Genomic DNA, 18,829 nt, shown 5'->3' with positions numbered 1-18,829 from the left:
CTCCCAAGTTCAAAGTAGCCACCAACAAATTAACTGCTATCGCCATCTACTGGGGAGGACTGAGCTGGTGACCTTTCTTTCTGGCCCAAGATTTCCTCTGCAGATGATTGGTGACTTCTGATCGTCTACATTCTGCCAATGGATGAAAAACTTTTTCTAAGTTTAAAAGAAACTTTTTTTTTTTTTTTTTTGAGACGGAATCTGTCTCTGTCACCCAGGCTGGAGTGCAGTGGTGTGACCTTGGCTCACTGCAACCTCTGCCTCCTGGGTTCAAGCAATTCTCCTGCCTCAGCCTCCCACAAAGCTGGGATTACAGGCACCCACCATGACACCTGGCTAATTTTTGTATTTTTTTAGTAGAGACAATGTTTCACCATGTTGGCCAGGCTGGTCTCTAACTCCTGACCTCAGGTGATCCACCCACCTTGGCCTCCCAAAGTGCTGGGATTACAGGCGTGAGCCACCATGCCCAGCCTAAAAAAAGATTTAAATGAGCTTTTTATTTTGGAATAGTTTTAGATTTACAGTAAAGGATTTAATAGTTTTAGATTTAAAATACTAAAGCGGACCAGGTGCAGTGGCTCCTAGCACTTTGGGAAGCTAAGGCATGTGGATTGCTTGAGCCCAGGGGTTTGAGACCAGCCTGAGCAACATGGTGAAACCCAGTCTCTACAAAGAACTCACAAACTAGCTGGGCATGTGGCAAGCACCTGTGGTCCTAGCTACTCGGGAGGCTGAGGTGGAAGGATTGCTTGAGCCTGGGCAGTGGAAGCTGCAGTGAACTGTGATCACACTATTGCACTCCAGCCTGGGCGACTGAGCAAGACCTTGTCTCAGTAAATAAATAAAAAATAATTTTCAATTTCTTTATAAAAATTTTTTTAAAATAATTTTAAATTTGTAAAGGTCATAAAGAGAATTCTCATATATCCTGTCCCCAGTTCCTCTACTGTTGGCTTCTTATATTAATATTACATTTATTATAACCAATGATTGACATATTCTTATTAACCGTATAACTTTATCCAAATTTTATTATTTTTTTCCCTAATGTCCTTTTCATTTTCCAGGGTCCCACCCAGGATGCCACACTGAATTTAGTCCTCAAGTCTCCTGAGGCTCCCCTGGGCTGTGCCAGTTTCTCACACTGCCCTTGTTTTTGATGACCTCGACAGTTTTGAGGAGAACTGACCAACAGTTTCTGTAGAATGACATTGAATTTGGGTTTGTCTGATGTTTTTCACCACGGGTTTTGGGGAGGAAGACCATTGAGTGCCATTCTCATCTCACCATGTCAGAGACACCTACTGTTATGGACTGAATATTTGTTTCCTGCTCAAATTCATATGTTGATATCTAAATCCTCAATAGGATAATATCTGGAGGTAGGGCCTCTGGGAGGTAATTAGGTCATGAAGGTGGAGCCCTCATGAATAGAATTAGCACTGTTAAAATAAAAACTTTATTTTATTTTATTTATTTATTTTTAATTTATTATTTTTTTGAGATGGAGTCTCACTCTGTCGCCCAAGCTGCAGTGCAATGGCACGATCTCTTCTCATTCTCACTGCAACTTCTGCCTCCTGGGTTCAAGCAATTCTCCTGCCTTAGCCTCCTGAGTAGCTGGGATTACAGATGCACGCCACCACGCCCGACTAACTTTTGTATTTTTAGTAGAGACCAGGATTTGCCATGTTGGCCAGGCTGGTCTCCAACTCCTGACCTCAAGTGATCTGCCCGCCTTGGCCTTCCAAAGTGCTAGGATTACAGGCGTTAGCCACCGCATCCAGCCTAAAGAAAAACTTAAGCTAAATTAAATTTAAAAGAGTTTACTGGAACAAGAACAATTCACGAATTGGCAGCTTCCTGAACCAGAGCAGGCTCAAGAGAGTCCAGCATAGCACGTGGTGGTAAAAGATTTATGGACAGAAAAAGTTAGGTGATGTACAGAAAACGGAAGTGAGGTACAGAAACAGCCAGATTGGTTACAGCTCTATGTTTGCCTTATTTGAACGGTTTAAACAGTTGGCCACTTTTGATTGGCCAAAACTCGGTGATTGGCACAAGAGTAGGGTATGGTCTGTTTACAACTCCATTTAGGTTATAGTTCACGATGTACAGAGGAATCTTTAGGCTGAACTTCAAAATAAGGCAGCTTTACGCTAACCTGGATTAAACAGTGCCATCAGAAGACAAGACATGAGAGAGCTTGCTTCCCTCTCTTTGCTCCCCACCATGTGAAGAGACAGTGGGAAGTCAGCAGCCTGCCACACAGTGGAGGGCCCTCGCTGGCCATGCTGGCATCCCGATCCCAGACTTCCAGCCTCTAAAACTTGAGAACAAAGGTTTGTGGTTTAAGTCCCTCAGTCTATGGTAATTTGTTAGAGTAGCCTGAACTAAGATGCCTACTATCAACATGACTTATCACTGAGTATCTTTACCTTGATCACCTGGCTAATGTAGTATTTGTCAGGTTTCTCGATAAATTTACTCCCCACCACTCTTCCATACTCTATTCTTTGGAAGCAAGTCACTAAGTGTAGCCCATACTTAAGGGGCAGAGAGCTGTGCCCCCAACTTCTTGCAGGGCAGTGTTTACATACATTACTTAGAATTTTTCTATATGGGAAATTTGTGCCTTCTTCCTAAAAGGGGGTTTTTCATTGAGACCCTGATCTAGCAATGTTGCAAAAATTGGCCACTTGACCTCAACAAGGTGACTGTATTCGTCTGTTTTCACACTGCTATGCAGACACACCGAAGACTGGGTAATTTATAATGGAAATAGGTTTAATTGACTCACAGTTCTGCATGGCTGGGAAGACCTCAGGAAACTTAGAATCATAGCAGAAGGAGGAGGAGAAAGTTACCTTTTTCACAGGGCAGCAGTAAGGAGAAGTGCTGAGCAGAAGGGGAAAAGCCCCTTATACAACCATCAGATCTCAGCTGGGTGCAGTGGCTCACGCCTGTAATCCCAGCACTTTGGGAGGCTGAGCCGGGTGGATCACTTGAGGTCAGGAGTTCAAGACCAGCCTGACCAACATGGTGAAACCCTGTCTCTACTAAAAATACAAACAGTTAGCTGGGCATGGTGGCAGGTGCCTGTAATCCCAGCTACTCGGGAGGCCAAGGCAGGGGAATCACTTGAGCCTGCGAGGCGGAGGTTGCAGTGAGCCAAGATTGTGCCACTGGACTCCAGGCTGGGTGACAAAGCAAGACTCCATCTAAAAAAAACAAACAGACAAACAAAAAACCATCAAATCTCATGAGAACTCACTCACTATTGCAAGAACAGCGTGGGGGTAGCCACCCCATGATTCAATTACTTCCCACTGGATCTCTCCCCCAATACTTGGGGATTATGGGAACTACAATTCAAAATGAGATTTGGGTGGGTACACAGCCAAACCATATCAGCGACTGAATCATTTTCTGTCACTACTTGGCTTTTGAGAAATTTCCAGTTTTCTCTCCTGGGCTCCAGACCACTGAACGTTCTGTAGACCAACAATTCACACAGTGCTGGATGGAGGGCGAAGCTGGACCATGTTGGATCTATGGGCCAAATCCATTCATGTGACAAATGTCTAACTGTGCACCTACTATGTGCCAGGTGCTGTTCTAGGGGGTTATATAGCAGTGAGAAATTTCTTACTCCCACAAAGTTTACTTGATCTTGTTACTCAAGGACCAGCAGCATTGGAAATACCTGGGAGATGGTTAGATTCTCAGCTCCTCCCCAGACCTGCTGCATCAGAATCTGCATTTTAATAAGATGCTCAGGGGATTCATAGGCACATTGAAGTTTGAGAAGCACTGGGCTAAGAAGTATTTCACAAGCAGATAATTGAACACTAAATAAGTGTTGCAATCTTAAATAGTAAAGACAAAGGAATTTTATAAGTATGTGTTGATCCTGGTGTATGATAGAATACCTTAAAAAATCAGTGGGGCTAATGAGAAAGTGAGCTTATATGTCCTGGTGTGGTCTGCATCTGATTAACCCCTGTGACCAGTTTGGAAGCTCAGCCTCAACTCTGTTTCTCCTCCCAACCATTTGAGAACAATCTAATGTCCTTTAACAAACCCCTTTCTGCCTATACTAACCAGAGTGGATGCTAAAGTTTGCAGGTAGGAAGCCTGATCAATACAGGGTTTGTAGCAGATCTGAAGATGCAGCAGCTGGGGGCAGGAGGTGAGGGACTTCAGGCCTTGACCAGGCCACAGGGAACAGGTCTCTGTGTCACTGGCCTCATGCTCAGGCAGCATCTGTGGCCAGCAGGATGTCCAGTGAGTGAAGGAGCTGAGGAGGAGAAGACTCCTTGTGTGAAGTTAGAGGCAGCATTGCTCACAAGACCACTCTTACTTCTGACACCAATTGCAAGTTCAGGAGTGGCCCAGACAACCCTTAAGTGTGAAAATGTGCCAGAAAGATTCACAGAACTCACTTAAAGTTGTTATACTCATGGTTATATTTTATTACAGCAAAAAGATACCAATTAAAATCAGCCAAGGGAAGAGCAACACAGGGCAGAGTCCAAGAAAGTTCTAACGCAGAGCTTCCAGCTGCCCTCTCTCCCTGGAGTCGTGGACAGCATCACTTTTCTAGCATTGATGTGTGACAATACACATGAAGTATTGCCAACTGGGGACACTCAGCCAAACCTTCTTTCCAAAATAAAAGCAATTATTTTAAGGTCCCCTTCCTAGGAATCTCATCAAATAGCTAGGAAAGATTAACCAGAGAAAAGACTTGGAGTAATCGCCACGCCCAGACTTCTTCATCTATCCTCTGAGTGCAGCTCAGAGATTACCGGGGAGACTTCATCTGCATAATAGACAACCTTTGTTCATTGTGAAGTTCTGCCCCTCACCTTCCCACCACTTCCCACAGCACTCATAGGAACTTCCTTCCAGGCTATTGTTCTTTGGGCTCAGTCATTTCTCCTGAAAATCATCTGAAAAGCTCTAGAGTCTTTTGGGGCCTTGATCATGCCAATCTGGTTGGCTGCCCATGTGGCTGGGCTCGGTCTTCAGCATCTTCAGAGATTAAGCTGATATGATGTGAACAAAAGCCCTGCCATGGCTCCCCTTGTTAGACTATCTGTTATGGACCAATGCCCCCAGGTAAACAAAGGCACTCTTACCAGGCAAGCATTCCAAGGGCTTAGAGATTACCTTCCAGGGGACAAGGACAAAAGCCATGTCTCTCTTTGAGCAAGGTTAAATTCTTTACTATGTCCTGCTTCACTCCACTCTCATGATGCCACATGGACCCCTTCAACATCCCTGTATACCCAGGCACCACCTCAAGAGAAGGGGAAAGTCTGGAAAGAGGAGAAAGTGAGCAAATGACAATCTGCTAAATTAACCGAAGAGTCAGAGTTATAGGATTTGATTTCTGGGCATTTATTCTACAATGTACCTCCACACGTATGAATTGGCATATGAATACAGGTATTCACTGAAACATTATTTATAAAAGCAAAAGTTTTAAAACAACCTGATGACCCATAAGTAGGAATTGGTTAAATAAATTGTATCTTTCACCAGGAGATCCTATGCATCTTTAAATAAGAATGAAGAAGTTCTTTTGTACATACACAAATGTGGAATATTATGTAGCTGTGTTAAATTTTAAAAATCAAATGCAGAAGATCTCTGTGTACTAATAGGAAAATATATTTTGGACTTTTCCAGCGAAAGAAGCAAAGTGCATTGGCCGTGCTAGCTCCTGCTTGACTTTCTAATCCCTGGGGCCCAATGCTGTACTTGGTTTTGGTTTTGTTTATTTTGTTTTCTTCTTCTGTCCTTTCCAAACACGCACACTTATTGGTTCTATTGTTTGCCTAACCCTTTGATACTATACCCCGCAGCTCTCATCTTTCCACCTATTCAGACCTGTGGCTGCCCCTGACCTTGTTACCTACATTGCCAAGACTTCTCCATGCTGCCTTCACTTTCAGCACAATATGGACTATCCTGGCATGCTAGTGTCTTTTCTTCTAAGCTACATCTTGGGCTCTTAGAAAGAAATGCAGGCTAGGCATGGTGGCTCACACCTGCAATCCCAACACTTTGGGAGACCAAGGCAGGTAGATCACCTGAGGTCAGGAGTTTTGAGACCAGCCTGGCCAACATGATAAAACCAAGTCTCTACTAAAAATACAAAAATTATCTGGGCATGGTGGCGGGCACCTGTAATTCCAGCTACTCAGGCAGCTGAGGCTGGAGAATCACTTCAACCTGGGAGGCCGAGGTTGCAGTGAGCCGAGATCATGCCATTGCACTCCAGCTTGGGCAACAAGAGAGAAACTCCATCTCAAAAAAAATAAATAAAAAGAAAGAAGAAATGCAGCTGGGCATGGTGGCTCCTGCCTGTAATCTCAGCACTTTGGGAGGCTGAGGCCGGCGGATCACCTGAGCTCACAAGTTCAGGGCCTGCCTGGGCAACATGGCAGAACCCCATCTCTACAACAAATACCCACACACACAAAAATAGCTGGGCATGGTGGTGCATGCCTGTAGCCCCACTGTGCTGGAAGCTGAGGTGGGAGGATGGCTTGAGTCCGGGAGGTGAAGGTTGTCGTTTGCCGAGATTGTGCCACTGCACTCCAGCCTGGGAGATAGAGCCAGACCTTGTCTCAAAAAAACAAAAACAAAAACAAAAAGCATGTCTTGAGACTGAATGGGTTCTGAGACCTTACCTGAGAGTCTCATTAGAAATATCATGTATTCCAATTTCTAGGCTGTTGCTGCTGCTCAGGCCATTCAGACAGAACTATGGTTTTGGTGATGGAAGGAGACCTCAACTGGCTATAGCCTGCCTGCCTTTTCCTCCAGTAATTTAATTCTCTTACCTATGCCTAGGCCCCAGGCTGGGGATGTGGAAAGTAGGATTGTCAGGAGATGAAAGGATTCTGTTAGAGATGATGAACTGTGCTTAGTTATGGAGACAAATTAAATCAGAATAGTGGCCTGGAAGACACCGGTGAGGCTAGAGGTCTTGATCAGGTTGAGGAGAGGAGAGGGGAAATCAGAGAAGGGCAGAAGGGAGGAACAGGTTGTAGTCAAGAGGAGGCGCTCCAAGGTGGCATCTTGGTTTTGTGTGAGAATGAGATCTACACAGCAATGAGTCTGTGGTCTCTTGAAGGTTCTTTGACAGTCCAGTTCTTCTGGTTATTGAGATCAGAACCTTCTGTCCCAAGGCCAGTCCTTCTCTACAGGTTGGAGCTGTCCAGGATACTCATATGTTTACAGTCAGATTTCAGGGCGTCAGAACCTGCTATGGGACTCTAGGGCCAGCTGTGTTGTCCTGTACTACCCCATCGAGATATAACACTGTTGGGGCTCAGAAAACAATATGCCAATATATGGCACATTGATATGCTGAACTAAAAAAGCAGACTCAAGGTCTCCCTCTGATCTTCCCTCACCTCCTTAGCTCTCTGATCCTCTTTCCTGAAGCACCAGAAGGGACTCTGTCTGGAATTTCCTTCTCTGAATAAGAAAACTTCTTTCCAAAAGAAATGCAATTATCTTAAGACCCCCTTCCTAGGAATCTCATCAAAAACCCAGGAAAGATTAACTGGAGAAAAGACTGGGAGTCAGGCCGGGCGCGGTGGCTCACGCCTGTAATCCCAGCACTTTGGGAGGCTGAGGCAGGCAGATCATGAGGTCAGGAGATCAAGACCAACCTGGCTAACATGGTGAAACCCTGCCTTTACTAAAAATGCAAAAAATTAGCTGGGCGTGGTGGCAGGCACCTGTAGTCCCAGCTACTCAGGAGGCTGAGGCAGGAGAATGGCGTGAACCTGGGAGGCGGAGCTTGCAGTGAGCTGAGATCGCACCACTGCACTCCAGCCTGAGCGACAGAGCTAGACTCTGCCTCAAAAAAAAAAAAAAAGAAAGTAACAGCAAAAACCACAATTACTTTTGCAACACCGTCATACTTGTACTCACCTCTTTTCTTCAGGGTCTGCTTCTGGGGACACCAAAGTATGACAGGTGATCTAATTGTGTCATCCATTGACCACCACCTGGTTATTCCCTGGGCACCCACGGAAGCTTAACCTGAACCCATCAATTTCCAAAATAATCCTGCCAAGAGCTCTTCCCAGCCTCATTTGACAGGAGAGGACACTGAGGCTTGGAGATACCTTGCCCAGGGACCCAAAACAGGTAGGCTGGAATCAATACTGGCTCTTTTCAGCACACCTAAGTATCACTCTTAAAAGCAGGATCAGGAATGGAGCCTGTGCTCCATGTATTTCTCCCCATGAGGACCCCAAAGCCTGGCAAATAGGAGATGCTTAGTAAGCACACCTAGCCAATAAATATGGAATCCCCATTTGGCTAAATAAATCCTTCCACATGGATTACCCAATGCAGTCATTATAGCAGTCCCAGGAATTGACTACTATAATCATCATCATCATTTCATAGATGAGGACCCCAGGGGGAAAGTGACCTTCCCAAGGCCACACGGCTAGTACTGGATGAAGCCTGTGTCCTTTGCCAGTCGGTCATAGGGATGGATGGTGGCAAACAAATGAACAAAAATGGAGAGAAGAGAGGACTTGAAGCCACAGCTTACCCTGCCACCAGCTGGGCGACAACACATCGTCCCATCTTGGAACACATCTCTGTCACACACAGGGTAAATGGGATTATTCCCTGTGAATTATCTGCTAGCCTGAAGCTCCATCCATCTGCTCATTAACACAATAAAAAAAAATTATCAAACGAGTCTTCTGACTCCCAGTCCCTGGAAGCCCAACTACATAACTTCGAAATGACTCTTTATTAGTCTGATCAAAGGCTCATTGTTCAGTAATTAGAAATCACGGCCTCTCCCTCCAGGCTTGGGGCTCATAAACAACAGTTGGATGAGCTTTTTATTGGGGTTGGACCAAAAACTTAGACAGATCCATTTCCTCCTAATTTACACCTGCTTCAATGAGGGAAAAGCAGCGGGAGGCTGAGTTTTTGCTCTGGGAGATCATTGGCTCCCTTGGCTGTAGCAGGCAAGAAATGAGGGAGGGAGCGATGTCGAAGTGAGCCCCTGCCTGAGACAGGACAAGGGCCTTAGAGACGGAGCACCAGTGCCAGATCCAGGGCTAAGTGATGTACAGAATCCCTGGTTCTCTCATTGAGGCTCCCATAGCAGCGGCAATGAGAAAGGGGCCTTGGAGACCATAGATGTGGCTGACTATCCAAAGACCCCTGAGATCAGAAGAGGGCAGGCAGTGATGAGGCTCAGCTAGAATACCAGGTGATTCCATCATCTCATCATTTAATAAATATTTATTGAGGACCTACTAAGTGCCAGCACTCTGCTAGGCATGAGGATGAGATGGCGAATAAAAAAATACAGTGCCTGCTTGTAAAGATATCCCAGGCCAGTCGGGGAGGGTGGTCCCTCCTGGAGGGGAAGCAAAGTCCAGACTCAGAGAGGGCATGCATGCACCTGGTGAAGAGGAGGAGGGTGGAGGCAGAGGCCAGGCACACCTCACCCCCGGAGCTGAGAGCAGAAATGTCTTCATTCTTCAAGAATCTCTGAGACGTGCTGCACAGCTGGAAATGCAACAAGCAGATCCAGCTGTGACCTCCAAGCTTCATCTTTCTTGTCCTCAAACTCTCATGTATTGGACATTGGCACCCAAGAACAGGAAGTCCTAGGAAAAACAGGACAGGACAGGATGGTAAAGAGCATCCTCTACTCCAAAAAGATGCATCTGCGATTGAAAGGGAGCCCACGTCTCATGAAACACAAGCTCTGCCAGAATCCAGGTCGGTGCATAAATTGCGAGTGTGCCTCAGTCCCCAAGCTCTCCGTAAAGCACAGCTCTTCCCAGCTGCCTTCTCCAAGGTAGAGATCGATCTGTCATTCCCCGAGCTGCTGCTGCCCGGCAGGCCTCTAAGTGTCCTTTGCGTCGCCTAAATTTTCTCTCTTTGGCAAATAACGAAAAATTGTGAACTGCTAGGGTGTACTCTCCTGCTCTTCTTACGTTTCCATCACCCAGAGGGGCAGGAATTCTGAACCGAAGGCCAAGTTCAGTTCTTTCCCACAGTGATCCATCCTTTGTTTTAGACGGTTAGACACATGGGCAGAGTTGACCTCAAAATTCTAATGAATATTATAATATATAATAAATCTAATTACTTTCCACATGTCAAACATTGAGCTAGAAGCTATCATACTTGCCCTCTAAATCATCACAAAAGCCCACTGACATTTCGGTTATGTCCCGTTTTACAGAGGAGAAAACTGAGGCCGATGGTATGAACTGTCACTCAATCTTTGCTTTGAACAACGATCTGTCTGACTACTTATAAATGCTCAAGAGCAGTTAAGTGCTGAGTATCTCAGAGCCCAAAAGGGCTTTCGACATTTGTTTTTTAGATAGAACAGTTGGCCAGTGTTTTTAGGTCCCTAATCATCCCCCCTGCCCTTCATTCCCTTTAATGGCTATTATTTTCTGATGTTAACAATGTACCAGGCACAGCGCAGCATCCCCCTCCTGCTAATGAGTCTGCCAACCCAGTTCATCTCACCTCAAAAGATAACCTGAAAATTGGAAGCACAGATAGACCACAAAATGCTTGGTCAGAATAATAGTTTGAATAATGAAAATAGTTTTTCACTATTTCACTTGATATTATAATAGTTTTTAAGTTAAGCTTTAAAAAGAACCTTAAGTTAATTTTTTTTTTTCTTTTGAGATGGAGTCTTGCTCTGTCGCCCAGGCTGGAGTGCAGTGGCATGATCTCAGCTCACTGCAACCTCTGCCTCCCGTGTTCAAGCCATTCTCCTGCCTCAGCCTCCTGAGTAGCTGGGATTACAGGTGCGCACCACCATGCCCAGCTAATTTTTGTATTTTTAGTAGAGATGGGGTTTCACCATGTTGGCCAGGCTGGTCTCAAACTTTTGACCTCATGATCTGCCCGCCTTGGCCTCCCAAAGTGCTGGGGTTACAGGCATGAACCACTGCTCCTGGCCTAAAAAAAAATTTTTTTTAAGTTTAAAAAAAAAAGGGAAAGAAAGAAAACAGGTATGAGCACTAGTAATGCAACTGTGCAAAACAAACAAACAAACTTAAAAAAAAAAACCCTTAAAACAAAAAGCACTAGAAGTACACCAAAATTCAAACTGTGCTTGTAGTGGAGCAATAGGTTTATGAATAATTTTTGTAAACATATATAGTGTTGGCTGTATATGGTGGCTCATGCCTGTAATCCCAGCACTTTGGGAGGCTGAGGTGAGCATATGACTTGAGGCCAGGAGTTTGAGACCAGCCTGGCCAGCACTGTGAAACCTTGTCTCTATCAAAAAAAAAAAAAAAAAAAAAAATTAGCTGGGAGTGGTGGCGGGAGCCTCTAGTTCCAGCCACTCCAGAGGCTCAGGCTCAAGAATCTCTTGAACCTGGGAGGCAGAGGTTGCAGTAAGCCAAGATCGCACCACTGCACTCCAGCCTGGGTGACAGAGCCAGACTCTGTCTCAAAAAAAAAAAAAAAAAGTATATATGGTTGTAATACTTGTTTAAATGGGGAGGCATGCCAAACAGGTATTTATAATAAAGATCTTCAACCTTAAAATTTAGAAGAAAAGCTTAAAACTTACAAATGACTTTCAGAACCTGACCTAATGCTATGTCTAGGACTTACAGTATTTTCTTTCTTTTTTTTTTTTGACGGAGTGTTGCTCTGTTGCCCAGGCTGGAGTGCAGTGGCGTGATCTCGGCTCACTGCAACCTTCACCTCCTGGATTCAAGCAATTCTCCTGCCTCAGCCTCCTGAGTAGCTGGGATTACAGGCACCTGCCACCATGTCCAGCTAATTTTTGTATTTTTAATAGAGACGGGGTTTCACCATGTTGGCCAGGCTGGTCTCAAACTCCTGACCTCGTGATCTGCCCGCCCCAGCCTCCCAAAGTGCTGGGATTACAGGCGTGAGCCACTGCACCCGGCCTGCAGTATTTTCAAAACGAGCTGGTCTTGAGCTTCCCTCAGGCCCCTCATGGTAGGGATGGGATGTGGTGGTGGCATAGGGCTGTGTCAAATGCCACCTGCACCAGCAGAGGTGCCACTTCTGAAGGACATGTGGATGGCTTTGTGGCATATGGCAAGGCCCAGGAGCACCCGTCCTGCCCCTGGCCAGACTTTCCCAGCTGCAGGGCTGGGCTGGGTGTCACCCATGAATCATGGCCCCAAAGCTAGCATGCAAACCACCTCCTCCCTCACACATCCTCAGAGCCCCCCTGAACCCACCGACCTTATGGATCTGCAGCCCAAGGTCGTAGAGCTGAACACGCTTCAGCAGAGGAAGGGGGAAGCCTTCGGCCAACTTATCTGGAGGTTGAAGCACAACATTGAAAGAGATTGGTGAATAAATAATAATTAGAGACAGATTTTTACCGAAAATGTTCTCTGCAAACTCTATATTCAGTATATTCCCATTTAGTGATTTCCAAGACTATGAGGTAGGTGTGATTATTCTTTCCATTTTACAGATAAGGAAACTGAGGCACAGAGCGGCCAAGTAACTTATTCTAGGTCACACAGGAAGTGTCAGAAAGGAGATTTAAACCCAGGGAGGCTGACTTGGGAGCCTAAGCTATCAGGCATGGTGCTGTCTGGAGGAAGCACACATTCATGATAAGATAAAGAACAGGGCGTTCCACTCCCTGCCCTTTGCCCATCCTGTTCTCTGTTGCAGCCAAAAGAAGCAAAGCTTCATGGAAACAGGATTTAAGTTTTTTGCTTTCTTTTTTGACTAGGCAGTTGGGCAATTGACTGGGAGATGTGAGTTCAGAGGCGGCTGCCTTGTGCCTTCTATATTAACTTGGTCCTCAGTCTTTGACCTGCCTCTTCAGGATGTGGGGCACTTCCATGTGTCCCTCTGTCCCGCTTATAAGGAGGTTTCCCGTGCTCCAAAGAGCTGTCCCAGCCCCCAACCCTCATTAGAGCCCTGGAGGGAGATGAGGCCAACTTCAACGATCCCATGTCACAGGCAGGTCACTAAGCTCAGAGAGAAGTGACTTGCCCACGGTCATACAGCCCCCAGGAGAGCCCTGTTTTCCAAGTCCAACTCTCTTTCCTCCAGACAGCAGTGTTCACTTTTGACTTGGAAAAATCCACAGTGATTCTTACCATTGAACTTGGGGTAGAGGGTGTTAAGGATGTAATAGTTGAGGAGCGCTTCCAACAGCTCTGCCTGGAGGAGAACAGGAGAGATATATTTACATCGCCACAGGGCCACACGGTGGTTCTGTGTGTGCCAACATAGCAAAACGCTTGGAAAAAACAAACTAGTATTACATCATGCTACTATTTTATAAGATAAAACTCTTTTGAGATGAGCATTTGGTATGCAAGTGAATAGAAAAATTTTGGAAAGTTACACACCCGACAGTCTTTCCTCTAAAGGAAGAACATCAACATTTGACATGTCCTTAGCCTTATCTTTAGTATCGGTTTTATTTACAGTGAGAATGTTTTTCCTGAACTACCTACATAATTTTAAAAATTTAATAAAAACAAAATAAGCTTCTCTACCAAAATCATGAAACACAACTTCTAACCCCCACTATATGCCAAGCAGAGAGCTCAGAGCTTTACGTGCATGTCTGATTCAATCTTCACAACAACCCCTCAAAGTTCATATTAATGTCCCTATTCCATATATCGGGGAACTGAGGCCTACAGAATGAAAGGGACTTACTACAAACTGGGCAGCAGCATCAGGATTCGAATCTAAATGTATCTGAGTCTGTAGTTTTTGTTTTTACATTTCATGCTCTGAAAACCCGACAGGATGGATTTTTGTGAAACTTCTCACTTGAATGTTTTACTTTGCAGTAAACACGCACAGATACAATATGAGTGCACCATTATTCACTCCACCCTTTATTCTCTGAAAGGAGTTAGCCTCAGGGTCCCTGCGTCTCTCCCCACCGCCTCTGTGTTTGTTTCCACTTCATAAGTGCTTCGGGAAAGTCTGGGAGGCAGGGCACAGGTGGAGGTGGTCAGTGGAGGCCAGCATCATGGAATGGTAAAAGAGAAGCCAACGACTACACATTAAAGTCTACCCAGCTCCTCCTTCCCTCTTTCCAGAAAGCTCTTCTCCATAACTTTGGCCCACACTGATTTTCACGTTCTCTTTCCTCCTTTTATTTGGGGCCGTCTACTTCACCACTTTTTCTACCTTGTGGAAATCACTTCTTGGATTTACCTGCTCAGCACTCAATCCCTCTTGTTTTGATAACGGAGTCTATTTTCCCCCAGGGAACAACCCTCCTTGCCAGTCTTGGTCCATGTGCTTTGGATATAGCTGACTGCAAATCCTGCCTCCTGGAGTGTAGATGAGATCCATGCTGGGCTGACTTCTGGCCACAGTGCTTGGCTTAAGACTGGGTGCCTAAGATTAGTCCAATGAGAGCTAGCACAGAGATTTTGTGTGTGTGTGTGTAAATTTTTTAAAAAACTGAAACTGTAGGAAACTCTGGGGCTTGCTACCATTGGAAGAGCCTGCCTGAGAGTGAAGCTAACACAAATGAAAACAGAACAGAGAGATGGAGAGAGAGTCTTGATGCACTAATTAGAACACCTGGATTCAGCTATGCCTGAAACCTCTGGTCTTAGTTTTTTCGTTTATTTTTGCTTTTCAATTATATAATCCTATATATTTCTCCTCTTTGCTTAAGACGATTTCAATTGGCTTTCTGTCTCTTGCAGTTAAGAGAATTCTGTTCAGTAGATGACTTAATTATATATTGTTTTATATTAGGATACAACTGTTCCTTGGCCCTATGTCTTGTGTTTTCGAGACGTTTTACACTTCTGCAGGGCAAAAAATCAACTCTTCTCCTTTTGTATTTCCTATTATAGGTGCCATAGCAATTGCTTAGGAAACACCCCAAATTAATTAACATTCTAATCATGTCATCAATAAAAACAACTTACATTGAATAGTCCAACTTTGGATTCTTTCAGTTCCACTTTTACCCTGTAATGAATCAGAGAAGATTAAAAGGTGTGGGCTTTATGCAAGTTTAAGCAATGCGGGGGTCCCCAGAAGCGAGAAAGGATGAGCTTGAGAAGGCACAGGGCCAAAGGTAGGGCGGGAGCAGGAGTGGAAAAGATGACTAAGGAACTAAAAGCAGTGATACAATGATATCGGGAAGACTGTCACAGGGCAGATGAGATAGTGTCAAAAAGCTCACTCTTTATCATTTCAGGAAGTTAATATAGCTGGCGTCTAAAATTCATACATTAAGAAGTAACAGTCTTAGTGAATTCTTTAACAATTTGAGATTTGTGGGGGCAGGACCAGTGGGGCAGAAGAATTGGACCAATTGGGGTGAAATGTAAGTGTCCTTTCCAAATGGTGCCCCCCCTCCCACCAGCTACAGAGAAGCAGCTACAGCATACAGATGGAGTCCAGCTGGGCACCCCCATGTAGGTAGGAGGCCAACTTACTTTCCTGGCTTCAGGAACCCAGTGATCTTGCTGGTATTGAAGGTCAAGATGGCGGACACATTAGTGGCCTGGAAATGCCAGAAGAAGGAAGCAGGTGTAAGTGATGAAGGTTGTATGTATAGGAAGGATGATGACGAGGGACCAACTGTCTCCTCTCAACAAACAGCTCAATGCGCTAAAGCAGGAAATTTGCCCACTAGATCATAGACTCCCAGAAGGCTCACTGTAGGTGCTCAAACAATATTTGAACTTGGACTTGAACATTTTTACTTGAAATTGTTGTTTATGATAGCAGTTAAACTTTGAACAGACTACTAAGAGAAGGTATAGAGTACCTACCCTTGGAAAGCTCTAAAAAAGGATCATTTCTAGTTATCTCAGGTCAAGATTCAGCCCTAGTAACAACAATAATAAATTATTATTATTATTTTAGAGATGGAGTCTCTGTCTGTCGCCCAGCTGGAGTGCAGTGGTGCAATCATGGCTCACTGCAGCCTCACTCTCCTGGGCTCAAGCGATCCTCCCACATCAAACCCCTGAGTAGATAGGACTACAGGTGCATGCCACCAGGCCTGGCTATTTGTTTTTTCTTTTTTGTAGCAATGGAGTCTTGCTATGTTGCCCAGGCTGCTCTCAAACTCCTGGCCTTGTGTGATTCTCCTGCCTTGACCTCCCAAAGTGCTGAGATTACAGATGTGAGCCACCACACCCAGACAGTAAATTACATTTTAATTTAAAATATATTAATAATGACACTTTTGATAACAATAACAACAATATTAAATTGCAGATATAGCCTCTAGGAAGAATTACCCTGGTAGAGATTTGACCTGTTGATTTCAAAAGTCAAGAAACAAGACAGCAGAGTTCCCCATCCAGGGAGCAAGGCCCCCAAAGGACCCAACATCCCTTCCCTATTAGACAGAGTCCATCAAAAAAGGAAAACTGACTCTCAATGTTTAACGCAGAGGGAATTTAATACAGGGAATTGGTTATACAAGTGATGGAATTGTTGAGAAGCTAGTAAAGCGTTGGTGAGGCCACCCAGAGATTATCCAGAGACAGGAGGCTGTATCCACCCCAGGACTAGAGGAACAAAGAGTGGAGGTGGAATTACGGAAGTCACCATTAGGAGACATAGTCACAGCCAGAGCCTCTGCCGTGGCAAAGAAAGAGGAAATAGTACTCTGGCTTCATCCTTCCTCCCCGCCATCATTCTCCTGACAGTACCTCCCATTGGTTGACCTGGGTGGAAATCAAAGTGCAAAGAAGCTTGGGAAATGTAGTCTTCCAAGGTCAAATATAGACAAAGAACAGAGCAAATAGACAAACACCTGTATACCTTTCCCCCCACAATAGCCCAGACTCACATAGTGAGAGATACATGCATTAAACAAATACACCTGCAGACAGCTACAAAGTATCTTTGTAGTAAACTCTGAGAAGAAAGATAATGGGGTGTTACAAGAAAAAGTGGCAAGGAGCATAAGGTAGATTGGGGGTAAGGGCCAGCAAGAAAGCCCTCTCTCGGGAAGTAATATTTAAGTTGAGACCTGGAGGAATTACCCAGGTGGTGAGTGGGGAGAAAAGCATGTGGGGGAAAAGGGAACAGCATTTGCAAAGGCTCTGAACCTTACCACACTGAGCCGGAAGACAAGCTCCTTGCTGGAGCTGGGCAGGAGCACAAAGGCATCTATCTCCATATAGGGGTCCACAGACAGATTCCCAGGGCTGAAGTTCAGGAGCGGAGCAGAGGGCACTGATCCCTGGAGTTCCAGGTTCATGTTGGGGTAGAGCCTGGCTAACTGGGAGCAGAATTAGGAGATTACATCAAGAGAAGAAAATATACAAGTCTGCCAGGAGAGGCCTGAGGGAGTCAGATAAAGCTGGAAGTTGCTTTCGATTGATTTTATTTCCAACAAAATTCTCTGTGCATTTTTCTCCTAGTGGCAAAACTGGCCATCTCTCCATGTCAGACACAGAGTCTGCACCATCTATTTCACGGCTGTGTTGTATTTCGTTATGTATGGGTCCTGCGATGGATTAAACTCTATTGGGCATCAAGTTGTCTCCAGGGTTTTGCCATTATAATGACCACCTCCTGTGAGTACTCTTGGCTATTCTTTTCAGGAAAACATTCCTAGAGGTGGAGTTGCTGGGTTGAAGGACAGCAATGCTTTCTTTTTTGTTTTGTTTTTTGAGATGGAGTTTTGCTCTTGTCACCCAGGCTGGAGTTCAATGGTGCCATCTCAGCTCACTGCAACCTCTGCCTCTGGGGTTCAAGCGATTCTCCTTCCGCAGCCTCCCAAGTAGCTGGGATTACAGGTGTGCACCACCACACCCGGCTAATTTTGTATTTTTAGTAGAGACGGGGTTTCACCATGTTGGCCAGGCTGGTCTTGAACTCCTGACCTCAGGTGATCTGCCCGCCTCAGCCTCCCAAAGTGCTGGGATTACAGGTGTGAGCCACCGCACCTGGCCAGCAATGCTTTTAAAACTTTCGGCAGGTATTGCCAAATTGTCCTCCAGAAAAGTTGGGCCCATTTTTTCAACCTCCCTACCTCTCCCGAGGTTTCTCCATCCCCTCATCACATTCTGCTAATTGGGCATGCTGAGGTCAGATGCCAGTGTTTTCGAAATATGACACAGCTGGATCCCACCATTTCTTTTTTTAAAAAAATATTTAATTTTCTCTTATTACTCTTTTAATATGATATTCCACAGAACATTTCTTCCTTTCTTTTTTTTTTTTAACTTTTCTTTCTAAAACAGAGACAGGGTTTTGCTATGTTGTCCAGGTTGGTCTTGAACTCCTGGCCTCAAGCTATCCTCCCACTTTGGCCTCCCAGAGTGCTAGGATTATAGGCGTGAGCCACCACGACCAGCCCTAGATTCCACCATTTCAAAAGTGCTCTTAATTTTCTGTGTACTAGAGATAGGTACAGAGTTTAATTTGGGGCAAGACTCTTCCTTTTTAGGAGGCTATTTGTGGAAAAACAGTACTCCCATGAAGCTTTTGGTTATGTATATGTAAAACCTACATCCTCTTCTAGAAGGGAGACATTTGGAAGGCTGAGGGGGTAAAATGCTTCACTAAGAAGGTAGGCAGAGTTGCTTTTCCAAGCATTTCAGATAAGAGATACTGAACCTGTATATACATAGAATATCATCAGAAAGATATGTATAATCTGGTAATATTGGCAAACTTGAGATGGGAACTGGGTGGTTAGGGAATAGGAGTGGATGTGAGACTTTCCACTCTATAACCTTCTAGATCTTTTGAATGTTGAACCTTGAGAATTTATTTCCCATTCAAAAACTAATATTTTAAATAATTTTTTTTGAGACAG

General features: G+C 44.8%; 1 protein-coding gene across 2 annotated transcripts in view; it reads right to left on the bottom strand.

The window, feature by feature from the left end:
* Positions 1-9,288: 9,288 nt before the first annotated feature.
* Positions 9,289-18,829, bottom strand: part of LBP (lipopolysaccharide binding protein) — a 32,898-nt gene continuing 23,357 nt past the window's right edge. Inside the window, exons 10-15 of one of the 2 annotated variants that reach the window (XM_003825880.4) lie at positions 17,117-17,284; positions 15,480-15,547; positions 14,964-15,006; positions 13,152-13,215; positions 12,274-12,350; positions 9,289-9,677 (exon numbers count right to left, since the gene is read on the bottom strand). In XM_003825880.4, the coding sequence (XP_003825928.2) occupies positions 9,633-9,677; positions 12,274-12,350; positions 13,152-13,215; positions 14,964-15,006; positions 15,480-15,547; positions 17,117-17,284 (465 nt within the window). In that variant the 3' untranslated portion in view covers positions 9,289-9,632. Of the gene's footprint in view, positions 9,678-10,258; positions 12,351-13,151; positions 13,216-14,963; positions 15,007-15,479; positions 15,548-17,116; positions 17,285-18,829 lie in introns of those variants that run through there. The other variant, XM_057300826.1, reaches the window with a different exon arrangement.

Source organism: Pan paniscus, chromosome 21 (genome assembly GCF_029289425.2).
Source record: "Pan paniscus chromosome 21, NHGRI_mPanPan1-v2.0_pri, whole genome shotgun sequence".
In the NCBI taxonomy this organism is placed as follows: domain Eukaryota; kingdom Metazoa; phylum Chordata; class Mammalia; order Primates; family Hominidae; genus Pan; species Pan paniscus.
Note: the sequence above shows the minus strand (reverse complement) of the source record. Positions and strands in the feature narration are given on the sequence as shown.